Source organism: Triturus cristatus, chromosome 11, assembly GCF_964204655.1.
Source record: "Triturus cristatus chromosome 11, aTriCri1.1, whole genome shotgun sequence".
Lineage (NCBI taxonomy): Eukaryota > Metazoa > Chordata > Amphibia > Caudata > Salamandridae > Triturus > Triturus cristatus.
In genome coordinates this window covers 1,061,965,500-1,061,993,316 of record NC_140594.1, presented here as the reverse complement: position 1 = coordinate 1,061,993,316, position 27,817 = coordinate 1,061,965,500, and the positions used below count along the sequence as shown (strand labels likewise).

The following is a 27,817-nucleotide window of genomic DNA, read 5'->3' as shown; positions in this document are numbered from 1 at the left end:
AGATAGGGGTTAAACAACTTTTGGGATCATGAATCTCCTAGATTTACATTATTCAGGAATGCAAATCCGGCACGTGTGATAGCCTCAAGAAACTTGCAATTGCTCTCCTAGCTGCCATTTGCGCAATTTAACGTCAGTTATTAATTTTGCTTCTTCATTTCAGTATATCAGAGCTTTAAGCATACCATCCACAACAAGTATAAAAAGAAGTTCACTGCATCAAGTAAAGTATTTTGATCATAAGAGGGCACATTGTAATAGATATAGTCCACCAAGATATAGTGAGGATTGTTTATGATCAAGCAGCTATTAAAATCACATCTCACTCCCAATTTAAGATTCTGAATGTACCCTCATCAGCATCACAAAGACTAGGGACCAGATGTACAAAGAATGCAGTCAGTAAAAGTTGTTTAAAAGTGCGCACCAACTTTTACTGAATCTATTCTGTTTTTGTAAACTGACCAATGTGCTAATAGGTCGATTTGCAAAAACCCAATTCGTAGTGGGTTGCAATTCGACTTATATTATGAATATTAATTAGGCAGGTCGCAAATTTCAACTCACTATGAATCGCTGCCATCACAGGTTAGGTAGCTTGCTGGGGTCAGCATACAACCATGTGTGTGACTGCTTTTAAATAAAGCAATCTTTTTGTACATTTTTTTTATAAATAAACCCTGGCTGCATTTAATAAAAAATGAAATGTTCAACTAACATTTTTAGTCCACGGGACTACTGCCTAGTCTTAAAAATGTTTTTTTTTACATTTAGTTGGTGATGGGGTCCGTTGTAGGCCCAATCCTGCTTGCCAATGCTTTACACCTACCTTTCAGTAGTCGGTTAAGACTTGGGGCCTATTTACGATGTCGGTCGGAAAGCCTCCAACCGACTGTCGCATGGTAGGCTTAATGTTCAACCGCTGTATTATGAAGAAGGCGGTTGGAGTTTAAACCGGCTGGGGAATACAGCACGGTTCAAGAAGCCCATCGGCCAGTGGGAAAGCCATCAGGACTATGATGTTGGTGTCTGACAGCCAATCCATCTTGGCCTTTCTGACATGGATTGGCTGTCGGAAACTGACTTTGGGGGCCCCTTCCTACCGGCCCTCTGCATTTGGCCCTGAGGGAAACCTATGGTGCCCCCCTAAACATCACGGTGCCTGCCACACGGTGCAGGGATGTTAAAAACAATAAATATTTAAATGGGAGCTTGTGCTGCGTGCGGTTTCAGTTTGCCGCACAAGCTCCTGTTGAAAACTGGTAGAGGGCGGTGTGCGAATGTTAAAGGGCTTGATAAATCTGGCCCCTCGTTCTCAAAACCAAGATTAATTTCCTGGATGTAAGAGCCTTTAGAAATGGCAATCTTTCACCAGAACACTCATGGGACAATATGGGGCACCGACTGTCCACTGCAAAAGTAGACTGTTTTGTGGGAGAGCTTACAGAATTGGCAACTTTTGAACCTGGGACCAATAAGATAATTAACAATGATACTTCATTCATGGTGGCAAAAGGGAATGGACTCCCAGGCTATAATGAAGCTTTTTGTGTTTTAAGTTTACATAGAGAAAAATGTTCCTTCCTCTGAATGGGTGTTGCTGGTAGGAGATGGAGTTCTCTGGGCAGACTGTGCACATTAAAGACCTATCTAAGATTTACTGAGTGATTGTATTCAATCGGTGCTCTGATGGTCCTGTTACTAATCTTGATTTGTTAGGCTTATCTGACAAAAAAATGTTAATTATTGGCGTAAATCAAATCATGGATATTGGTAGTGTGCTAGGCAGGGAGATCCACCTCTCTTCAAACGTTCACTTGCTAACCACAATACTCTAAACTGTAATTCATGAAATGCTCATAGACTCTGTTGAAGAATATATTAGGATCTTGATGAAGATGATGTGGTTAAAGGCACAATGTTTAATTTTCAAACCCCAAATTGATATTTGAAATGAAAATTATTAAATTTTTCCCCACACACTTGTAGTCTAAACTCAGTTCTCAGCGACTATGGACTAAGAACCTATTGATCAGACTGAATCCCCTTCTTTGCAACGGAGCTCTTTTAGGAAATGGTCTAGCAGAAAGTCTTGAAACATGATGCAGAAAATTACAGACAGAAAAGTGGCTGAAGTTGGGTGTCAGTGTACGAGTGTTTGGTTATAACAATCTGAGATGTGCCAGACAACGTACCAGAGACTGAAAAGCTGTTTTCCTGGTGTTTCCCCTTGTGCCAGTTACAGTCAAATCCAAGCAATCAAGCATGCATCCACCAAAGCTTCTCAACTACTAGAAATCCCAAAGCTGAAGTAACACTGGATTGAAAAGTAACAGTGACAATGATGAACCAACTAGGGCTGAGATTTCTCCTGGGAAGATCTGCTCTCTCACCGCTATGATTTATTTTATTTGACTTTTTCCGACATTTCAATACAGCAGCTTATTGCTTTCCAAAGCCAAAATGCCCAATGCCACTCCACTTCTTCCCTTTTCAGTGATATCCGCATAACGGAAATATGAAAATGTATTTCAGAGAAACCACGCTAGGTTAGGGCATTCTTCAATTCTTAAATGAGCGGGTGCTGGAAGATCATCCTATATGAAGTGGCTATGTTGTTAGCGATTTCTGGGAGACTGGGAGCACTTATATGCATTGTACTTTTAGGATGACTAGTAGGAAAGACGAGGCGATTGCCAGCAAATGCTGGACACCCATGAAAACACGCGGAGAATCGGCATGCCAAAATGAAGCAATGTCCAATGCATGTAAACTGTCAATGGAAGAGAAGTCCAATATAATATTGCTTTAGTTTTCAGTATAATTTTCTTACTTACCTCAGCTAGTAGACTATTTCGGTTGGCTTCCTGGTCTTGATAATCAAGCCGAAGTCTCGTTGCCTGACGTTCTTTAACAGCAATTTTCTTTTCGTATTCCACATTATTGTCAACCTCGCTTTTCAGAAACTGGATGCGCTCGTTAACCAGCATCTCTTTTTCTCGGAGGTCCTGCTTTACCTGGGCTAGAAGCTAACAAGATTAAAACAATGCATACGTTTAGCATTGGCCCATTTAAAGTCAATTGAGCAATTTCCAACATAAATAAAGTGGTTACTTCTTTTTTTTTAATGGACTTTTTAATTTTCATAACAAACTGATACATTTAAAAGTTCAGACAATTTGCAATTGTTTCAATCAAATTTGGTTAAAATGTAAAAAGAGTACCCAAGTTCTGTATTAAAAAACGGAGACTCCCCTAAATTCTACGTATATATCGCTTTTCAACGGGTTTAATCTATTCTGTGTTATCATGTATTGAAGCTGGGTACACCCATGTAAAACTATTCATACTACAGTAAGTATTGTCTGCCCATCCTTAATTTAACACCTAAGCTTTTCAAACAAACCTATAAGGCATTTTATCCTGCTAATTCGGCAATCTAATGTTGTTCTGATTCTGTGAATAAGCTTTTTTTTTTTTTTACTATCGTATAAAAATAAATAAAAACAATTTCGACAGTCATTGTCTATGTCATACGTATTTAGAAGGCATATTTCTACACCTGATGTTGCAAGGCCACACCAACATGCTTCATGCAAATCATTGACACACATCCCTTTGAAGTTACGTATTCAGAAGCTATAGTTATTCCTTGACTTTTGAAAGATTACAACATCGCAGTCTTTGCTACATTAATCTGAAACTTTATAAAACAGAGCCAATTGTATCAGCACTATGCTTTTACGCTAGGCAGAAACAATCACTGAATCCAAAGTTATCACCTATGTGTACCACTGTAGATGCCTTTAATGGCAACACAACGAACACGGGAGTGCCAATACTGATACACCATTTGATATTCCAATGAGTGCCTGGAACAAATCTAGAGCACCATTAAGCAGTCTTTTGCTAAATTTGCATTTTATTCAGACTGATTCAACATTTTTAGGTTCCAAATTAATTCATTCTTTAGGAAACCAAATCACTTACAACTAAACTAAATATCTAAAAACAAAGAATTACCCATGTATTCATCAAATTACTAACACATAACACCAATCTTACTAACTACTATCATATCACAATCATTCCACATACATCACCCGTACTGAACTACAGTCATACGCAAGCCAATCTTTCCAAAACCTGACCAAAATATTTTTAAATTAAAAAAAGTCAGGGGCTAGCACCAAACATCACCTAGTTCAAAAGATAATCCATTATAGTGCAAACATTACATTTTTGAATGACTTTATTCGATATAAAATATCATAAAAGTATGTACATTATCAGGTCATCCTAAAAAATCCATTATGATACAACATAAACGTTAAAAAGTAATAAAAAATAGAATATGTACAAATAAAAGGCCATAGAAAACACTTCATATTATAGCAGGGACAAATGCTCATATATCTCCAATAGCCAAACTCTTATGAGATCTTAACAGTTTAGTGCGTATCGACCAGGCACACCCCAGAAATTTGGCTACCCCGCACACCACCACCAGGGAAGAGACATCGGTCAAAAGGAAGCGTAGTGCCACCCTATAATTCCCAAAGCCCAAATTCCTACAAATAGGGCTTAGCCACTTCCTCCTTGCCGCCCTGTAAATCGGGCATGCAATGAGGAAATGGGGAATGGATTCGCTAGGGACAGAACACACGGGGCAGTCGGCAGATATTGGAATCCGGCAATTCCAACCTGCTACCAAAGTATTAAGTGGGAGAGTCCCAAACCATTGTATTTAATCCAGATATTGCTCAGATTTGGCCACCAATTTATGCTCAAGAAACTGGTTAGTAAGAGTACCTCGGTTGGGATTTCTAGCTTCCTCTCCCTTCACCCAGACCCAGTATGCTTTTTTGATGATTTGCTTTGCAGGTGGGGTCTGATTGAGCCAAGCCTCCCCATAGCCAATGTCTGTAACCAACCGCTTTAAATTACAGATCCATTTGATCTTATTGCCTGTGTTTAGCTTGATAATCTCGTCCAAGGCATCAGCATAGCTAGCCAGTTCGGGGGTGCGTCTCAGGCGGACCCAAAAAAGCAGTGGGCGTAGTCTTGCAATGTCCCTAATAGAGTGTTTACACAGATCCATACGAAGTGGTAACAAGGGGGTGGAAGGAGGGAGGGAGACCAAACCTCTCAAAAAGTGGTTCTCTGATTTCTCCAGGTCACATGTGTTCTCAAACCCCCATAGCTCCGCCCCATATAATGCTGTGGGTAGAGCCTTTCCGTCATAAACCTCAAGGGCCGCGACTATTGGTCTACTAAAGGAGAGCCGCTGTTTCCTTAATATAGCGCCCGCCACCCTCTTGTGATTGAGGTTCATTTTGGCTAAATGGTCATTCCATTTCATCATCTTGGTGATCCTAATGCCCAAATAATCAAAGGAGTCTACGATATCTAATGGCATGCCATTAAGTGAAATGTAATTCTTAAAGCGTTTAGAAGGGGATAGTGCCATTAATTTTGTTTTAGAAGTATTAATTACTAAGCCCCGTGCATCACAAAACTGGCTGAACCTATCAAGCAGCTTTTGGAGACCACTTGGGCTTTTTGACATCAAAAGGGTGTCATCGGCAAAAAGGAGGGTGGGAGTTTTCTCCCCTGCCAGGGCTGAGGCATCTGATGGAACCTCTCTCAAATAATCAACCACCCCGTTTATGTAAAGGGAAAACAGGGTTGGGGCCAGCACACAGCCCTGGCGAACTCCCCTGTCTACCGCCACCCTATCTGTCAGCTGACCCTGATTGCCCCACCTGATTTTTGCATAATTCAACTCATGGAGGCGCATGATAATATCAAGGAACAGAGGTGGAAAGCCCAAATCGGACAGCACCGACCAGAGTTTGGAACGAGGGACCAGGTCAAACGCGGTCTTAAGGTCGATAAAGGCCAGATATAAACTACCTTTCCCAATAACAACCGCTTTCCAGTAGATCGTAAAAAACCGAAAGACCTGTTCCATCGTGCCCACCCCGTGTCTAAAGCCCGCCTGGAAGTGGGAGAGCACATTAGCTTCATCCAACCAAGTCCTGACCCTCATAAGGAGGACCCTGCCAACCACCTTCTGCATTACATCAATTAGGCTTATCGGCCTATAATTGGCAGGCTCCTCCCTATTCCCCTTCTTGAATATGGCTACCACTTCGGCGCCTTTCCAGGAGTCCGGAACAGGATGGCCTCTAGCGATTAGATTCAGTATGGGCAGAATAAGATCAGCCCATATTTTTGGTTCATGGAGAAGAAGATCGCCCGGAATGCCATCAGGGCCTGCCGCCTTCCCGGATGTTAGCCCTGTAATGGCAGAAGAGACCTCACTAAGCTTAAAAAGATCTAGTGCACTAACAGAATCAGAAATCACATCTAATGGAGGATCCTCAGAGAGTGAAGGGGGCTTGTCACTGATAGAATGTAAATGACTGTTAGCCTCACTGTACAACCCAGTGAAATGTGTGTGCCACTGTTGTGATGAGATATGGTTGGGGATCGGAGCCTCACCCATACGGCTGCCTTTATCAATAAGTCCCCAAAACAGCGTGGCATCCCGCATAAGGGATGCAGATCTAAGATCCTGCCAGTGCGCTTCCTCCCATTTACGCTTAGCTAGCTCAATTGTCTTAGCGTACTCTTTCCTAGCATATCTAACAAGAGAAATATTGTTACTTTGGAGGGCTACAGTTAGCATACGTCTCTTCTCCCTACATTCCCTTGAGTACCACAGATTAGTGGACCCAGTAATTGGTTTGTGCGTGCGGGACTCTGGTATGGTAAGGAGACCCATTTTGTCAATAAAATCTTGATAATAATGTATGAGGGGAGAGTTCTGCACACCCATAAGGGGCTCTTGAAGTAAATCAAGCTCCAGGGACTTCTGCTCTACCAAGATTCTTATTTTGCACAGTATATCCTCGTCGTGTGCGACCTTATGCCATTTAAGGCGTCGATTACAATGAGAAGGGACTACCTCTTTTGTTGACAGTTTTGTTACGTTGGCGGGTTTGGAGACTGACCAGGAGTTGTTTAGAAGCATACAAAGCGGATTGTGGTCGCTATCCTGGGTTGGTAAAATTTCCATATCCACTAAGTCATGCCAGAGCTGTATGTCCAGCAAGATATAATCTATCCTAGACGGGCAGCTAGATCTATTATATGTATTGGCCCCGCACAAATCGGAGCATGTCCTGCCGTTTACGGCTCTGAGGTTATGCTCCAGTGTAAGGGCACACAATTGTATAGCTTTTTGAAACCATTTCTTGATTGGAGCCAAGCTAAGAGGGGGGATTGCAAATTTAGTATCCTGATCACCAATACCCAAAACATCCACAGTGCAGAGAGGTTCGTAAGTACAGGTAAAATCCCCAGCCACAATGGCAACTGAGTTGGGGTTAATTTTGGATAGCTCCCTCTCTAATGTTGCTATGGTTGAAGAGGATTGAGCCCCAGGAGACCCTCTAGCATAGACATTAAAAATTTCCAGATTAAAACCATTTTTAGGGCCTTTCACCGTCAAGTGTAAAATATCGTTTGAGGGGGTTGAATGGAAGGATGCTAACCAATTTAAAGAAGCATTTAGCCAGATATGTAGCCCCCCCGCTGGTCGGCCTTTCCCTGTTCTTATAGCTGGAATAAAGTGGGTGGCAAACCCAGGCTTGTGGAGGGGCACCGTGCTCCAAGTCTCATGGAACAAGCAAATATCTTGGCAGTCTATAAATGTGTTCCACTCTGGGAGCAGCAGTTTTTTTGATAGCCCAACAATGTTCCAGGAGAGCAAACGTAGTGACCCTTGAGTGTTGTCCACAGTTCCAGTACCTCCTGCACTTGTATGGCTGTTATGGTCAACCGGTGAACTCCCCCGCTCCACTTGCCCTACCCCCCTGAGATTTAGACAGGGGGGCTATGTCGTCCTTTTTCCCCCTCTTATTTTTGATATCGGGAGCTGATAGTGAAGTTTTATCCAGTCAATCTACTGTGCTTAAACCGGACTCTATTTCTTCCCCATCTGGTGACCATAATGGAGAATTGCGAAATTGAATAGCCGAGATTCCTGGCGGAGAAGTACGAAATTCAAGTGCCACCAGATTTTCGGCTATTTCAGCATTGAATACCTTAATCTCAATGCAGTCTGTCCACGAGCCATCTTTTTTAATCCTCGTTACCTTTGCCAGATCCTCCCGTATTACTGACCTACAACCCCTCACATATCTTATCCAGTGGATTACTTTATTGTGGAGGGATTCTTGGCAAACATTACATGTAAAATGTCATTATCAAATAAATCTATATTAATCCAGAAAGCACTAAACTGTTAAATGCATAAACATTAATATTGTCTGGTGAACAATGAAAAACAATAGGTCGACGCGTTAACTGTAAGAGAACACATGGGTCTTTCCGGCTACCTACAAGAGACTATAATTCCCCAGAGGCATTCTGCCTTTCCCAACATGCAATGGGCGGAGTCTATTCATACCTGCCCCGTCGTTTATGTCGAGGACGTTTCTCTTGCGCCATTCAACTCTGTGAAGTGATAGAGACGGGCGTATGAAAGTTAAATTAAGGTAAGCGTCAGCGACACGCTGCTCTTTCCAGTTGCCCTTTGTAGTTTTAGCTTTTCAATTATAGAAGGGTCGTCCGCTAATCAGTGATATTTTGCATTTCTTAGAAGCGGTCTTCAACAAAAAAAACACTGAGGTTTATACAACTGGACGTAATGTTATAAGTCTACCGCCGCTACGCCCGAGTTAACGCGCGTTGTTCAATGAAAGGTAAAGACCACAGTTTATGGTTCTTAGTTTCTTGAACAAAGACAACAATAGAGTTGGCACACTTTGATAACGTTTTCTGTTGTCCACAGCGGCACAATTGCTACACAACTGGGACAACATCAGTAGTGCACCTTTCCATTTGAAAAAACATTGATTATTCTACATGTAAGTTAACAAGTAATGGGCTTGAAACAATTTCTTTTTGTTTTTTCACTCCCTTCCCTTCACATTGTCCTCTTTCTTACAAAAAAGCACTTGTTAAGGCTCATTCCTCAAGCTTGTTGTTTTTTGAATTTGCAGATAGAGTTTTTGTTGTTTCATCTATTCAGTACGAACTTTTTTTAGGCCTTCCCTAAACGCTCAGAGGTGAGTTTGCAGAAACTAGAGGTGCTTTGAACTTAGACAGCTGTGCTGTCAGTGATTTGTGAGTCTTAAAAATTAGTAGTCATTAAGGTGTTTTTGTGTTTTTTTACAGTTATTCTGGTCCTGAAGAGAGCCCTACATCAAGTGGGCTCGAAACGCGTCGACCTATTATTTTTCATTGTTCACCAGACAATCTTAATGTTTATGCATTTAACAGTTTAGTGCTTTCTGGATTAATATAGATTTATTTGATAATGACATTTTACATGTAATTTTTGCACTATAATGGATTATCTTTTGAACTAGGTGATGTTTGGTGCTAGCCTCTGACTTTTTAATTTAAAAATATTTTGGTCAGGTTTTGGAAAGATTGGATGGCGTATGACTGTAGCTCAGTACGGGTGATGTATGTGGAATGATTGTGATATGATAGTAGTTAGTAAGATTGGTGTTATGTGTTAGTAATTTGATGAATACATGGGTAATTCTTTGTTTTTAGATATTTAGTTTTGTTGTAAGTGATTTGGTTTCCTAAAGAATGAATTAATTTGGAACCTAAAAATGTTGAATCAGTCTGAATAAAATGCAAAGTTAGCAAAAGACTGCTTAATGGTGCTTTAGATTTGTTCCAGGCACTCATTGAAATATCAAATGGTGTATCAGTATTGGCACTCCTGTGTTCGTTGTGTTTGATTAGGCTCAGCCTTACTGATTAGAGCCTGGACCCTGTAATCGTTTCTATTTAATGGCAACACAGCATAGTTAAAAACAATCTCAGACCCATCGAAACCCCAAATAACAAGCACATTGTGGGGTTCCTGCAGCTACTGAATTCTTTCATAGGCTCTATGAACTCCCTAGAAATTAGCATGATCTACTCAGAATCACACACAGTGGTCTTAGGGCCCAGAAATGAATACCAGAGAAAATGCTTTGGAGAGGGAACAGAACTAACTAGTGTGCCCACTTTTTCCTACCTGGGGCTACTCTTTGATAAAAGGGGTTCACGGGCCCTGCAAAGAAAGGCCAAAAGGAACACAATGTCTAGACTCTAGAGCAATAGGGGTAGTGTTTGCTTTTGCAAAAAGGTTTGGGGCTGAACCCGTACAGGCGGTGGTTCAAGTATATCAAACAAAATGCATCTCTATTGGCAGTTACAGGAGTGACATATCGGGATATAAGGGATTTACAGAGCAGCAGACAATAGAAAGCTAATTTCTAAGGAGGTTACTGTTGATACTTCAATCTGTAGCTACCTATATAGTCCATAAAGGGTTGGTATGAGGCACATCTCTGATATGAAGGCCCTTGCCCATTTGACAAGGTGGATCAGAATCTGGTTTAGTGCAAAACTGGGTTTGAATCAGACAATCATTAAGGACTGTCTACTCTTGGAGAGGGGTAATAATATTCCATGGCTTAGTTATATTAAGATTTGAATGGAGAAGTTGGGTCGTTCAGACCTATTTGAGCTTCCAGAATGGATAACCAAGAAAGAGCTGCCCTAGATAAAGAAACATTTCCTCTTGCTTGCATATGCCAATAGAGAAAATAGACAACTTTCCAAACCCTTATTAAGGGCGTATATTCTTTTAGAATCATGTCCTACAGTAGAGCCTCCCTGAAAACCATGGAATCAAAAATAGCCAATAAGAAGGAAACACCCAACTTTGCCAGAAATGCTTCACTGTTAATAATAGAGATGGCATCAAAAAGTTACTCTCTGACATCCAAGTATTGATGTCACATGGCTATGTCAAGCTGACACCGATTAAAACAGAATTCATACCAATTGCTTGAGAATCTCGGAAGCAGGGCTTAGTCTCTGAAATAAATTAAACCACAATTTACCACTAATGGAAAATCTCCTGCCTTACCAACTACCACCTCTCCTTCAAAACCCATGATGACAAAAAAACACAACCCAGCTTGGAAGCAACCAAACAGAATCAAGCTGTACTTCTCTGAAGTGGATTTCAGAACCGTCGTCCAAGCCATGGTTGTGTCCAACCTGGCAAATGGGAGAGCACTGTGTTCTTTATGCCACCATAGCCATACTGCAAACATTGTTAGTTGGGAAAACAGAGGAAAACATCCCATCATACCTCTTCCACCTTGTGGACCAACACACTCCAACATTGCATCATCTTCAGGGCCTGTTGCAGCACTGCATCACTTACAAAAGCATGAAAAGAATGGCCCCTTTCCATTGGTAAATTTAAAAAAACACAACCCAAGGAGCATCCAAAATATTGCTGTACTGCAAGCCAGGAATTGCAAAAAAAATAAAATACTCATGGAGGAAAGCCTTCTCCTATAAAGCACTGATGGCCGGCAAAAGCATCCATTCGCACATCATGCATGCTTCATCCCTTGTGCAGTTTTGAAAAGAGCTAGGGGCATATCACTTCAAGGAGCACCTCATTCCTCAAAAATAAGGAGCCTACAAATGCCGCTCACAGGGGACCCAACGTAGAAGAATCTCATCCCTCCCCCGCCTGCTTGAAGTCCAATAGTTCAAATTATTTATCAATTTCCTTGTTTTGCTACCAACCTCTATGCACACTATATAAATTCCAACATATTACATACATACTGATTATGTTAGCATGTACTTAACTTGTCAAGGGAAAGTAAGCCAACCAGGAGAAAATGGATTGCCGATAATCCATCAAGTACCAGGATTGGCAGGTGCAGGGCAAAATAAAATGTAAACTCGATAAAGCAACCATAGTTGGACCAATATAAATTAAGTGATGCATGTCTGAATTATTCTGGATTATTAACTTTGGTCCTAAATGACCGGTACAAATGATTGTAAAATTGCTGTAATTCATCTTCCGGCCATATTCTATTTGTTAGCACATATCCCATTTTCTATATAGCATCACGGCACTTAAAAATATCATGATACAAGTACTTTGTTTCAAACCGTGTGGATTTCGAACAAGATATATTCCAGCCCAGTTAGTGCTGCACAAAGTAAAGTATTTTGCCAAAACCAAATTTCCAATACTCACCATTGGTCACCATCTGCACATGTTCATGTCTCAAGTACACGCCACATGGAACACTAATTTATATGTGGCTATACAATGTATCTGGGTCATGGAAATCTAAAGAGACATTTGATGTTATATAGAAAACAGGTTCTGAGCTAATATAGAAAATATAGTCTCCTGATGCATTAAGATGCAATGACTATTATTATAGTACTGAAAGGATTGTCTCGACCCAGCTGTACATAGATGTAAACGTAGATTTATGTGTGACATAGAAAATACAGAAACTCTTGTTCCAATAATGGTGTGTACTTAGGACACCATGTTGACAGCATTTGGTAATGACTGTAAATGCCAGACATTTGGCTTTGATGTAATATCTCTGTTTTTATCTAAATTTCCTTCTATTCAGGATATGTTACTGTAAAGTTACAAGTGGTGTAAGGGTATAAGCACTCGCATGACAAGACTATCTAGCACTGATATATAGGAATAACAAGAGGGTAGACTATGATATTAAAAGAGATCTCTTAAGTCGCATCAAGAGGGTTTGATTTTCCTAGAACGCCTGGAGTCGATTTGCTTTGCTGTTCTTAATTTTATTACCCAGGCACGGATTTTAAGGAAAAAATATGCACCATGAATTCATACGTTTGATTGCTGGGTTTTAAGAGCTGTTATTTAATATTTAACACTTGATTTTAATGCTTTTAATGTATTGTGGCATCTTTAACTGTTTTAAATGTGTGATTCTATAGTCTCACATTTGACCGAATAAAGATATTTATTGATTGACTGATTGACAAATCCATATTGTGAAAGAAAAATGAAAATTGGGAAAACAAAGAATGCTAATCTGATGGAAAGGACTTTTGTTCAAGAACACTTATTCTCAATTTACTACAGCTCATGCATTTCCAATCATTAAGCAATTGTTTTGTATCTCTGCCCATGTCTCAGACAGCCCAAGTATAGGAAGAAGTATTGCGGCTAATTCTCATATGGAAAAACACCAAAGTATTTTCTTTAACCAATGAAAACTATTAAGAGTGTGAAAAAAATGTGTGTCTTAGCTGCTCATTGTTATTTTACATTGCATGAAGTCAACAAGTGATAGGAGAGGTACCTGGGATGTGGACGGTTAATGCATTGTAATGTGTTGTTCTTCAAAGAAGTGAGTTTTCAACACTTTCCTAAATATTTCTCCAGATCCTGATATTCCAGATCCTGGGCATATAGATGGAAAGGCCTGCTGCCTTGCTTTTCTTCATTTTTTTTACACTTTTTAGTCTGCAGTCTGATGGTGTACTGGCTGCGGGGGTGCTGAGAGCCACCAGAGATATTGAGCTGGTCTGCAAGAGAAGCAGGGGTGCAGGTTGTGATGGCTTTGTAAATGATGACGCTGGTTTTGAGGCTGATGCAGGCCTCTAAGGATGGCCAATGGTGCTGCGTCAGAATGGGGGGTGATATGATGACAATGCTTCAGGCCCTGGATAGGTTTTACTGTGGCATGTTGGAAGCCATTAAGGGGGCCACTGTTGAGCCTGGGAGACCATGGAGGAAGGCATTACCACCATCCATAAGCAAGAGTATAAGGGCTTGAACAGGACTTCTGAAGTCGCTTTCTGGAAAAACTGTTTCACTTTCTTTAGAGGAGAGAGCTGGTACCAGGCTGTTTCTGTGTTTTTTTATCACGGAAGAAGGGGTAAACTTCAGAGGCTATGCTTCCCTTAAGGGCTTTAGTTAGGTCATAATTTGTCTGGACCTAGGTGTGGGAAACACCCCTTCAGACCACAGGCATCAGCCTAATATAATGTATGTAGCTAGACCGTTGTGGCAGTCAAAGACAATATTATAGTAAGTCAGTGGTACATTTGTAGTAGGATATATCTGTTTTTTGGCAATGTGTTCCTTGTGGGTGAGGTTGGTGTCCAGGATGAATCACAGGGACTTGGTAATTGGTGAAACTATGGGTTCGAAGCCATCAAGGATCATGTAATTGAGCCTGGTTTATACTGTTTCTTGTTTGTTGTTCTTGGCAAATAACAGGAATTCTATCTTGGCTGGATTAATCTTCAGGTAAATCCTGACATCTAGGTCTGGATGAAGTTCGGACAGTGCATGAGGCATTGGATGTCTGAAGAAGAGGAGGAGACTTTCATATAGAGGTGTATATCGTATGTATATTGATGAATTGTGGTGCTGGTATCTGCGAGAAGTGCAAAAGAAACAATTGATGGATAGAATGCTGGACAATGCAAACATTCACCCTAGTCACAAGGATCTGGGTTAAATCCATCATTCTTTTGCTCACCACACCACCCCAGTTTGGACCCAGCCATATGCAAATCAGTCTTGACCCTGTTCCTTGTGAGAACACTCCAGCCCGAACTGCCAAGCCAGGTCCTCCCTGCACCGGAAACAAGCATCCTGGGACCGGTTTCAGGGCATCACCCTTCATCAGCCATGCTAGCTTTAATCCAGTGGTGTAGGGAGCACGGGATCCACGTCTGGGCATACCCTTCCCACTTAGGGCGACATATGCAAAAGAAACAATTGATGGACGGAATGCTGGACAATGCAAAGATTCACCTTAGTCACAAGAATCTGGGTTAAATCCATCATTCTTTTGCTCACCACACTAGTCACAAGGATCTGGGTTAAATGCATAATTCTTTTGCACACTACACGTATCTGCGAGTAGAGCACCAAGCACTTCCATGTAGAGGTTGAAAGTGGCAGAAGACAGTATGGAAACCTCAAGGCCTCCACAGAATATTGGGATCTTTTGAGTCTGGGAGGTGTTTATGTGAACAAACTGGTGTTGGTTGAAGAGTTAGGAGGAGCACTGGGAAGGACATTGCCAGTGAATCCCATTCAAGAATCCAGGGTGCGTATGAGAGGGATCTGGTCGACCTTGTCACAGGCAGTTGAGGGGACAAACAATATCAGAAGGCAGGAGTCATCTTCAACTGTGATCAAGAGGGCATTATATACTATGTGTAAGACAGTCATTTCCCTGCTGCAGCGTGATCTGGAACCAGACTAGTAGTTGTGCAGGTGGTGGTTAGAATTGATTTGATCTTGTTTATGAACATAGACTCCTTTCTCAATGATCTTACCTATAAATGGCAGGTGTGTGTCAGACCAGCAGTTGGCGAGGCCATCACGGTCAAGTGTAAGTTTCTTTAGTAGTGAGAAGATATGGCCTTTCTTGACAGCTTCTAGGGAGATGCCCCGAAGGAGGAAATGTATTGACAATGGTGGGTGGTGGTGGTGGTGAGAAATTGTCCTTAGAGAGAGCTTTGATGAAGGAATAGGGTAAGACATCATCTTCATACGATGTGGCTTGGAGGGAGTTGAGTATGTCAGCGAGATCTGCGAAAGACAGGGCTTTGAAAGCTGAACCATTGTGGGATTCCAGGGGACAGGAAGGGTGTAAGAAAAGAATGAAGCTTTGAGTTGCTGATGTGCTGTCAGATCTTCTGTGTTTTTTCAACGAAGAAGAGATGGATGGCATTGAACTTTTCTATACACTTAATAATAGCGGGGTCTGGCATTCTCAACCTTGAAATTTTCTTCCATTTTCCATAATTTCTCAATCTTCTTCAACTCTGTTTTATTTGCATCACTGGTAGATTCATAGAATTAAGTTATTCTTATATTACTCTTTCATTATGATATTGTACCTCTGAATGTTTACAAAATTCAACTTCCCGCTAGGCTATTTATTCAAATATATACCCACTTTACATCACTTCTTAGTTCTTAGAAAATAGCTGACTGGATTTCATGAATATATTTGTGGCTCGCAGTTAGTTTACCTATGCACGTAAACACACCAGTGACTTCCCTGTGGTGAAACCCCCTCTAACTGTAATTGTTTTTAGATGAAAATCACCTTTCTTATATAGTGTGGATTCTTTTTTTAGGTCATGCTTGCCTGGTATTCTGCCACCCAGGGAAAGTGATAAAGCAGACTTAGTATAATTTGGTGTGTGCTGCAAACCAGAAAAGAAGCTGTGTTTGGCTTCCACAGCCTGCCTCCTTGTAGTGTCCCTCCTTTTTTATGTTTTATGCAGTAAACCCCCTGCACATTCATAAAGCTAGGAAGAGGAGGGTGTGCGTTCACCATGGCAAGGGGTGGAAAACTTAAAATCTTCAAACTAATAAAGTTAATGGGTCTCAGGCTGTGTTTCGAAAAGATGTAAATCCTCAAATGATATAAACGAGCTTTGATTGTCTCCCAACATCCCCCCAATAATGCAAAGCGATCAGTTGCTTCCCAGCTAAGCTCATACTATATAAACATCTACACATACAAACATGCGCATATATTAGAAAAATGGCTTTGTACACTGAGGTACAAGGCAAAAAATCATAAGTAACTTAATGGCCAGATCTGCTATGAATGTTCACATCTAGAGCTGGGCAATGTGACAAAGTTTTGCTGACAGAGGATTTTTAGACACTGAACTCGGCAATTCTGCCCAGCTGAAATAGTGATTAACTATATGAGTGAAGAAGGAAAGGCCTTCCATTTGGGAATTTTGTTTTTTTAATGTTTTTCGGTCATTTTATTGAACTATGTGATGTATATATTTGTAATATTTATGTTTTCAATTAAGTAATCCTATGAATAAACAATTGTATTTGTACTTGCTAAAGCATTCTTCACATGCAGGCTTCAGCTTACTTTTTAAACAATCAGAAAGGGTAGGATGCAGCTAACGAAATATATTTAAATACAAAATATGATAAACCATAATTGATGCCCCTATTTCACAGAAGTTTCAAGAGTAAAGACCAGTTTGGTTTTTACTCCCTCTTACTTCTGTGAAATGCATGAAAATCTGTGTGCAGTCTAGTTTATGGATCACAAATAAATTGACATTTGTACCTCCATTTGCAATGGCCTTGTAAAACTGTATATGTTTACATCAGACTACAGTAAAACCTAACACTGCCCACTCTCCCAAGCACAGTCTAGATTGTGCTGACAAGAGAGCTCTACGAGCAGTTTCTATCAGTTTCTAAAAAGGACAAACTGCTAACCAAGGCATGGTTATCAATCTCCTGGTCCCTCTTCTGCATCTGCTGGATTGTGCCTTCCCACTGCCTGATCAGCTGCTGTCGCTCAAGGTGGGCCCGGCGAAACGTTTCTGCAGCTATATCCAGTTCCACCTGCAGAGGAACAACACATCACGTTATCCTTCTGTACCTGGTTAGAGGTAATGTTTTACAGAGAACTCCATGTCTGTTGACTCACCTGGGCTGAAATTGTTTCAGTGAGTTCGTTGTCCAGAAGTTTTCGTTTGTGATTAGCTTCTGTCGTCATCTTTTCTATTTGGAGGGATAGAGTCTGGAAATGTTTTAATTTATAAATTATTGAAAGTAGAAAAATTATATAAAATAAGAGACATTCTCTATTTGATACTACTACATAAGTGTTTTTATGCTTAATTAATTGGCCATATATTAAACAGCCTTTAAGGTGGCAAAATAAGCCAGGATACATAAATGTGTTAAGGGTTCTATACTCACTTAATCACCTTAACAAGTATTGGCAAAGCACTTAGGTCTGGTGTTCATGTGCTAAACCATATCAAAAAAGGCATGCATATATGCTGTTGGCACAATAAAGCCAGGCTAATACTAAGAAAAAAAGTAGCAAAAAAGAATTGTGTTTTTTCTCAAAGATAAATAATGTGACAAGCAGAGAAATATTGCGTGCATATTCCAAATTTAAAATAGTCCCTAATTCATTCCAATGGAAGCACTCACTAGAAGGTGGATGGATACACCAAACAGCCAATAGAATGAGGTCAGAGAAATATACTCCTCTGGGAGGAGCCGAAGCCCACTCTTTGTTTGTGTTAAAGAACTGGTAAAAAAAATATATTTACTAAACTAGCTACCCCAGCAAGCCAAATCTAAAAATGATTAACATACATATGAAATGCATTTTTTTTTTTTTCAGTAATTAAAAATGTTGCAAGATATTGTTCTTTCAAAAGGAGGCAAACTGTTGTACTCAAGAGCTTTGCTTCAAAGTCACATGACTATCAAACCAACTACATTATTCGATTTTGACACATCATTTGAGCTTTCAAATTGAATACACCTTTATTTCATTTTTTAAATGAAATATAGAAGATAAACTGGTACACAGGGATCCTTCTTGCTTTAGTATCTATTCAATATTTCCTCAATGAAATTCACAAAACATACCAATAATTGCTGTTTGTGGATTCGCGGGGCAAAGGTAACATGACTTAAAATGCTTTCCAGATTGCACTGAAGCAATATAATGGTATTGACATGTAATTCCTTGGCGACTATATTGAAAATCATACACAGGTGTAAACGTCTGCAAAAGAAACCTTGTAAGATTATAATGCTGGACATGGGAATCACCTTTGTGGAACAGAATGGAAATATATTTATTAAGAAGAACTGCATTCACCCTGAAAGACATCTTGGTGCTATGAAAAAAACTTTTTTTAAAACTATTTTGGCAAAGTACAGATCACAGTCGGGCCTGATTGGCCGTAGCAGGCATTGAGAGCTTTCCTAGGAGGCTGGAAGGGTGGGGGCCGAATTTGCAGTGGTGGGGGGTGTTTTTGTTACTGGGGGCAAGATCTGCAGTGGTGCTACTATATGGCAACCAGTAACAAAAGCAGCCAGGGGCCTGTTCCGTCAAAATTGCCAGGGTTGTTTTGGGTTCCCAGTCCGGCCCTGATCTCAGTACTTGCACAATGTTTAGCAGAATAAAATAATGTCCAAGCCTTCCTTAAAGAGATATAGAAAATGACAGATTTAATACGAAGAGGAAGATTATTCCAAATTTGGTGTTCTAAAAAAGATAGAGTGCAATCCTCAACTCTGGTCTTCATTACGAGTGGCATTGTAAATGGTAAATGCTAATGAGAAGGAAGGCTTCCAACCAGATGATAGTGCTAAAAGCCTGAGACAAATGGAGCTTTCTCAGTGCCATGCAAGGCCATAAAGATCAAAAAGAGGTTTGCTTTACCAGAAGCCAATGTAACATGATTCATGGTTGAGACACACAATCAGTTTTCCTCACACCACTTACTACTCTGATACCGAAGTTATGAATTCTCAGAAAGTTTTTCTAAGAAGCATCAGAAAGTCCTAAATATATGTTTCAATAATCCATACTAACAAAAAGACACATGCTGAAGCCACCTGCATGTGAAATTGTTTTGTTAGGAAATTCAGAGTTTTCATTAATACTTTAAGCTGAAAATACTCAAGATGATAAAATAGCCTTAAATTGATATTTCATGGACAGCTTGGCTTTAAAATAGACCCCGCAGACTCCACCCTAGAAGAGGGTGAGAGGGTGGAGTCTAACGAACTAGACCAGATGGAATACTGAAACACCCGACAGTGTGCTTTCCTATTAACGAGATCTCCATCTTATTAATGATTAGTTGGAGAAAACTGAAAAAAGATCCAACACTGAACTGCTGATAGACACAATCGAAGATTTTTGCCTGAGGTCCCACCATTTTTCTATGGTTTAACCATATGATCAGCTGTGGGTTGTTGTTGCAGGAGATGACTGAACATCCACAGGATCTAGTGAGGGATACAGGAGGACAAATGCAAAACAGTGTGGTAGAAAGGGAATAGCCTTGGGGCACTCAGTGGGTCACCTTTTGAATGGAATAGTGGAAAAGGGGAGAGCAACTGATTAGCAGCAGTCTCTCAAAAAAGAGGTAAACTAGGCCAAAACATATCCTCCCAAACCAAGGTCCCTGAGACACTTGATGTGGATGTCATGATGATACACAATAACAAACGCCACGGATATTTCCAATAGGAGGATCACATGGCATTACAATGCCCTGCAAAGGCTACATCATCCTAATGAAAAATGTAAGGGATATGGTGGAGATGACACATGAAGCATCACAGGATTCTGGTGTATCTCAAGTAATGTAACTTTCTCTTTGCCTCTCTTTAGGAAGAGGTGGGAAAGCCAATTGTTTTTAACTTTCTGTTCCTCCTATGCCAGGGGGTTGCTGATCTGGATTGAGCATGTGCCCCCCTTCCAGATTTCAGCCATGCACGTAGAGAGGAAAAGGTAAGCTGTAGTTGCCAGGCACGTGGATGGCCACCCCATGTCATATAAAAACATACACACCTAGTAGGTTATAGAATTTCTACCTGACAAAGCAAGACTAGGAAGCGATTTTGGACCAAAGGCAAATTGAAATGAGCATGAGACAGTGTTGCCCATTGCTGCCTCTGCCATTCGTCTGTGCAGTGCTGGAGTACTGTTCTATTTCAGAACTCTTGTGGTGGAACATCAGCCCTTGTCTAGGCTTGGCAGAGCATTTTATCACCATGCTGGTGGCTGTAACTGCATCCTCTGCTACTGTGGTTGTTATCCTCAGTCCCTTCAGGATAGGGACTCCCTTCGCTCTGTTCTAATCTGGAATTTTAACAGGAGAGTTGCCCTTGGCAAACTTAATTTATTGCTTAGTGAGGGAGGGTTGGGTGTGCCCGAGATAGAGGCATATAACCTCGCTCTGCACCTCCAAATTGCAGTATGATGACATGTTCCCTGAATAGGATCTGCTGGTGAACAATGTTTCATTTGCAACACCATTGTCGATACTGCTCTGAAAGTGTGGCTGAGACAGCCACCCCCAAACTCTCTAAATTGGCGACGGTGGCTCAATATTGCTAGAAGATGTCCTATGATCAGACCCCAGCCTACATGCATGTGACAGCCCTGTGGTAATTGCCTCACTTTCCACTATCACGCTTGGTTCTGGCATGCAGATGAATGTGTGGAAGTGCCACGCATGTAAATGGCGTATGCAGATCAGGTGTACTACAGTCCTACAACAAGAGCAGACCGAGCTTTGGCATTGCCATCAGTCAGTCAGTTCCTTGTCTATGGCTGGGTGACAGGTGCAATCCGTCACCCTGACAGATGGGGCAATGAGGCACAGGAGACTGACATACCTGGTGCAGCACAGACTCGGCTTCACACAGGAGGGGCTGAAACGGCAATCACTCTTCTTTTTTGGCCATAGTTGATGATGAATGTCCCCAAGCTAGATATCCACTATGCTAGGTGGACAAAGAACTTGGGAAAAGAACCTCATGGATGAATAATGTGGAACAGTTTTGGCTACCCTGACAGGATCTCACACAATGCACAATTCAAAATGATGCAATTCAATTACTAATATCGTGGCAACCTCCTGCCCAATGGAATTTGCAGTATATATGAACCGTCATTAATCAAACTGATGGTGAAGGTCTGTTCGATATAATGTGGTGTCTCTGAGTCTGCAAACAGATAATATGCCTGAACTGAATGGCAGACCAGATTTGCTTCAACCTGGGGTAGAGGCGGGGGACTGGGGAAGATAGATCATATGTTTTGGGCTTATTTAAGCACTGAAAAAGAATATTAGAGGGGTGCGGATTTGTTGACGCTCTGATTCTGCTTGCCACACTGACACTTTCCATAGAATGGAGGTAGGCATATGTCCCCATGGTTGCCAGCATAAAATACAAAATGCTAAACATTAGTGGCTGACACACTGGAATTTCAGGACTTCACTAGAAAGTAACCAGCTTTAGTACTTGAGCCCAAAGGAAGTAGTACGACATACTCCCATAGACAAGTGGTGCTCCCCAACACAACCAGACAGATAGTAGCAGTCCATTGAGTGGTTGGTTATTGCTGAAGTCTTTGGGAGACTGTTGGAGAATATGGACACACTCAGACGCCTACATAAAAGAGACAGGTTAACCTTTTGATGTGGATAAAATGCTCAAGTATGATCTGGGATCTGAAGCTCTTGAGAAGTGTACCGGGTTAGTATTTTGATTTCTGAAAGTGGCGTCATTCTTCTGTTTGCTATCTGCATTATTCTGTTGTCTGTCGCCTGCATCGTGCAGTCATGAGTACAACCTGATGTGGAACTTACATTGTTTTTTTTTTTTTGTTTTTTTTAAACCGTTTATTACAATCTCGAATATATACAGGTATGGGCCTACAACCTTCCGGCCGGCCGCTAAAGTGACAGCAATTAGTGACATATATACAATAAGGCACTTGGCGTTACAGAGACGCTAGCAGGAGGTATCAACAACGTGGGCCACATGACTCTGAGCCCACAATACGGTTTCGTTTTATACAACACTAACAACATAAAACCACACCCGCAAGGCAACCCGAGAACAAGAGTGACAACATATGCTCCTCAAATGGGGGGACCCCAACCCTACACTAAAAATCGAAGGAGGGGAAGGGAAATAGGTCCGGGACTGGGAAAACACTGTGCCCGGGATTGGGGGAGGGGGTCATCTAGGGGGACGGAGCTGGTGAAGCGGGAGGCAACAATGGCGGCTCGCAAATACCCCCGCGGTAGGCGTTCCAGGGGCCCCACACCTTCAGCCACGCCCCAGGCTTACCCCGCGCCACATACACCACTTTCTCTCGGAACATGCACCAATCCATGTGTTCTTTCCAGGCCGACACTGCCGGGGGCCTCTGGGATCCCCACAGTTGAGCGATGTCATGTTTAGCGATCATATAACCCAGCGTCACCCATCGCGTCTGTGGAACCGAGTAGTCGGTTGGTTCCCACACATTCAGCAGGCATCTCCTTGCTTCAGGCACCAGCACGACATGCGTAACCGCTCGCAGGACCTCATGCACACCACGCCAGAATCGCTCCACCCTCGGACATTCCCACAGAATATGTAAAAAAGTCGCCAATGCACCGCACCCACGCCTACACAGTCCATCCTCGGCATAGCCCATACGCAGAAGCCCTGGCCCCGTCATGTACACCCGGTGAAGTATCTTAAGCTGGACGAAGCGAAGGCGAGCCGGGATGGCCACCTCCTTCGGGGAGGCCACCGCGGAAATCCAGTCCTCGTCGTCCAGCTCCAACCCATCGGCAACCCAAGCCTCGCGGAGCCCAGTCAGTAAGCCCGAGCGGTCATTAATCAACTTCTTGTAGATGAGGGAGATCGTGCTGTCTGGAACGTGGCCATCTAGCACTCTATCCTCCAATGGGGAGGATTCCGGGATGGCGGCCACGTCTGGGAAGACTGAACCCAGAGCGTGACGGACCTGCAGGTATCGAAAGTATTCACTGCCCTGCAGCTGAAACTCCGCCTGCAGTGTCTCAAATGTTTTGAATCCTCCCCTCGTCCAGAGGTCCCCCACTGTACTAATGCCTATCGTGTCCCACCTATCGAAGCCCCTCGAGGTCCATAGGGAGCCCAACCTCTCAGACGCATACAACGGTGACGCCCGGGTCAAACGGTCCTTCCATCCCATAGCTGCATTGGCCGCGTGCCATACTCGCACCATGACACGCGTGGGTCCCGTAAGGCGGGAATCGGGCAAGCTAGTGTAGAGCGCTCGATTATAATCGCCACCGGGCAGGAGCATCTTGTCCATTTCAAATGCCGGGTTTAAGGCGGGCCCGTAAAGGCCATGATTAATTGCAGCTAATTGGGAGGCCCAGTAATACCGCTTAATATCCGGGAGGGCAATCCCTCCGTCATACCACGGGAGCGTCAACTTTGCCAGGGCTATACGCGGCCTCCCGTCCCAGAACAGGCGGCGCTGCAAACTCTCCACCTCACGGAAGTAACGCGCCGGGACCAGATCCATCGAGTTCTGGAGAGCATACAAAAAGCGCGGCAAGGACATCATCTTGAACAATGCCGCCCGGCCGAGCGGTGAAAGCGGCAAGCGCCGCCAGCGCGCGACGTCCTCCTTCAAGCGCTGGAGGGGGGGAAGCAAATTCCGCTCGTAGCGGGCCACCGGGTCCAGCGTAATATAGACGCCCAGGTAACGAAACCCCTGCGAGGCAATCTGGATCGAGCAGCCCTGCGGGAGAACAGGAGCCTCCCCGGAAAGCACATAGATACAGGATTTAGCCCAGTTGATGACAAGACCTGAGTTACGGCCAAAGGAGCGCAGAACATCGACCAGGACAATCAGTGATTTACGCGGGGAGGCTAAGTACAACAGGATGTCGTCGGCGTAGAGGGACACGCGGTCCTCATACTCAGGGGTCCAACGGAGACCACGGATAGAAGGGTGCCACCGCAGCCACTCCGCCAGGGGTTCCAAGGCCAGTGCAAACAGGAGCGGCGACAGGGGGCAACCCTGTCGCGTGCCCCGTCCCAGCACGAATGGGGCCGAGACTCGACCATTCACCACCACCTGCGCCAATGGGTCAGAGTACAACAATCTGACCCAGCTGATGAATCCCGGGCCAAATCCAAATTTCGCCAACATCGCCCAGATGTACGGCCACTCGAGCGTGTCAAACGCCATGGTGGCGTCCAAGGACGCCAAGATGGCCGGCTCCCGCACGAATGGAACACGCGCGAGCACCCCGTGCAAGCGCCGCAAGTTAAGAGCCGTGTTGCGATGGGGAATGAAGCCGGACTGGTCTTGGTGGACCAGATCGCCCACCACGCCGACCAGCCGGTTGGCAAGCACCTTGGCGAGGATTTTAGGCTCCGCATTCAAGAGCGAGATCGGCCGATAGGATGTAACCCGGTCTCGCGGTCTCCCCTCCTTGTGGATAACCACGATGGTAGCTAGACGCTGGTCCGGCGGGAGGGAGCCCCGCGAGTGGGCCGCAAGGAACATCGCACGGAGGTGGGGTGCCAGTACATCCGGTCGCAGCTTATACAATTCGATAGGAAGGCCATTCGGGCCCATGGCCTTGCCCGAGGCGACCGAGCGTATGGCGAGGGCGATTTCATCCGAGGTGGGAGCGGCATCCAACGAATCCCTGTCCTCCACTGAAAGCGAGGGCAGCGCGATGTCCCGCAGCAGGGCATGGGAGTCCTCCTCCGAGCAGGGGGAGACCGGAGAATATACCTCGCGGAAATAATCCGCGAAGCAAGAAACAATGCCTTCCGGCTCAGTAATTCGTATACCATCCATCCTCTCAATCAGCGGGACCACACGACTAGCTCTCTCCTTCTTATCCAACCACGCAATCAGTTTGCCAGCCTTATCACCCACATCATACAGTCGCCCCTGTTGCTCTCTGCTAAGGCCCCTGGCCGCCTCCGTGACGAGGGCCCTATAGGCCGCCTGTTTAAGGTGCAGAACATGCAGCGCCGCGTCAGTCACCCCACTCCCCAGATCGCCCTCCAATTCAGTAATTTCGGCCTCCACCCGGGTCACCTCCTCCTGTGCGCGTCTGCGGGCATGGGAGATAAAGGAGAGGGCCTCCCCTCTGAGAACTGTTTTAAAGGCTTCCCACAGGGAGATAGCCGACGGAACGGACCCCACATTCTCCTCAAAATACCGTTGCAATGATTTAATCAGGTCAGCGCGAATAGTGGGGTCACGCAGGTACCAAGCATTGATTGGGGCTACCCTGCCCTCTCCCCTCGGGAAGACACCCAAGTGCAGCAGGAGCGGGGAATGATCTGAGATACCCCGCGCCAGATGGCGCACCTCTCCCACCCTCCCAGCATAGGCCGCAGGGACAAGGACATAATCAAGCCGCGAGAGGCTACCATGGGCACCCGAATGGAAGGTGTACTGCAGCTGGGTGGGATGCTTTAAACGCCAGCAGTCCACCAATCCCAGTGTGTCCAAAAGGCCCGCTAACCACGCCTGTGCCCGGGGGAGGTCCCTAGGGGGATGACGATCCATAGTCCCAGAAGCCACCGCATTGAAGTCCCCCCCAACCACCAGAAGCCCCCCCCGGGAGGTCAAGAAGGAGGCGTCCCAGATCTGCAAAGGTGGTGGACTGTAGCCCCGGTGGGACGTACACAGAGACAAAGACAACTACCCTGCCCTCCATCCTCCCCACCAAGACAGTGTAGCGTCCCCTCTCATCATGGCGCACCTCGTCTATTTCTAGCGGGAGCGAGGTCTTGATCATGATGCCCACCCCCCGCGAGCCTGATGTGAAGCCCGAGTGGGCCACCAAGCGAAAGCCACGGCGATTCATGGCACAAAAGGAGTTACCAATAAGGTGTGTCTCCTGCAGAAAGACCACATCAGGCGAAATCCGTTTCAAATACTGCAGGACCACACCCCGCTTGATCCTATCACCCAGTCCGTTAACATTCCAGGACAACAAAGTCAAATCCCTACCCCCCATCACATAACGAAGCCATCATTTGTCCCCCCCAGAGCATCTCAAAAACAACAATACAATAACGGGTTTGCCTTGCGGTAGAAACGAACCACACCCCACCCCAACCCACCCAACCCAACAGAACTTCCCCCACCCTGCACCCCTGCATGAGCCCAAACAGCCCCCCCAAAGTGCAGTGTGCCTGTCGCCCCATAGAGAAGAAAACTAACTAGTCCCCCAGAGGAGGAGGGAGATCCCCCAAGAGACCCCACACGACCTCCACAGGAGGGGAACTTACCCTAACAGTCAATAGTGACAACAACGCAGTCCAGAGCAAGGCCTACCATTAGTCCCTCAGTCCTGATCCGGCGGGCCCTCCCCACCAACCGCACCCCCCCCCACCCCCCCGGTCCCGATCACTTCGGGTCGATCAAAAAAGTGCGTGTGGCCCTCCACCTCCACTCTCAGCTTGGCTGGAAAAAGCATCGCATATTTGAGATTCAGGTCCCTTAGGCGACGTTTAACACCGAGAAAGCTCAGTCTCTGCTTTTGGACTGCCGGAGTGAAGTCAGGATAGAAATTGATGTCCATATTGTCAAGTTTGACCGGCCCTTGTAGCCTGGAAGTCTGTAGGATAGCGTCTCTGTCCCGAAAATTGAAGATCCGGGCGATGAGAGGCCTCGGAGGGGCTCCAACCTTAGGCCTACCCCCGGGGACCCTGTGGGCACGCTCCACTGCAAAGAATTTACTCAGCCCCCGAGGCTGAAGATGGGTGAGAACCAGGTCCTCGACAAATAGATCCGCTGCCTCCGCCTCGCGTCCCTCCGGCACCCCGATAATGCGGACGTTGTTCCTCCGGGCCCGACCCTCGGAATCCTCCAGCCGACGATTCATCAGGGCGCTCGCCTGGCCAAGCCTGCGCACCTCCTGTTGGAGGGCCGCTACGTCCGTCGTGAGGCCCGTGGTAGAGTGGGCCAAAGAGTCGACCCGGTCGTTGGTTTTAGACAAATCAGCCCTCACGAGGCCCACGTCCACGAGGACCGAGTCAATCTTCTGCGCCAGAGTGTCGAAGCGCTGGTCCACCGAGGCCTTCATCTCGGCGATGGCACCCATGACGTCTCGGAGGGTCAGGTCCGTGGGCAGAGCGGAAGCATCAGTCGGGCCCGTAGGGGACTTACGCGGCGCCTCTGGGGATCCCTTCTGGAGGGTGTAGCGGTCCATACTGTTGGATTGCTGGGCCGCGCCACGGCGGGTCGATTTTATCTTAGCCCGATCGCCATCTTGTTTTGTGGACATAGTTTCAATCCCCAAGACGAGTCAATCTCCTCAAGAAACGGGGGGCCGACAATCCCGTTCAAGGGGTCCAGGGGGGAGCGACCACCGCTCCGCAGGACGGACCGCAGCTGGCGGACCGGCAGGGCACCCCAGCGAGACCGCACCACCGCACACCGCCCCGCAACCCAACCTCGCCTGGCAGCAAGGAGGGCGCAAAAGCGGAAGTGAAAGTGCGGGGTACGCGAGTCACCCAGCCTTGCCCGCCGCTGTTGTT

The 27,817-nt window shown here is 44.6% G+C and overlaps 1 protein-coding gene across 1 annotated transcript in view; it reads right to left on the bottom strand.

The window, feature by feature from the left end:
- CCDC39 (coiled-coil domain 39 molecular ruler complex subunit) overlaps positions 1 to 27,817 on the bottom strand; it is a 297,469-nt gene that overhangs the window by 231,246 nt on the left and 38,406 nt on the right. Inside the window, exons 5-7 of the mRNA XM_085635382.1 lie at positions 17,409 to 17,501; positions 17,195 to 17,323; positions 2,838 to 3,029 (exon numbers count right to left, since the gene is read on the bottom strand). Coding sequence (XP_085491508.1) covers positions 2,838 to 3,029; positions 17,195 to 17,323; positions 17,409 to 17,501 — 414 coding nt within the window. The remainder of the gene's footprint in view (positions 1 to 2,837; positions 3,030 to 17,194; positions 17,324 to 17,408; positions 17,502 to 27,817) is intronic.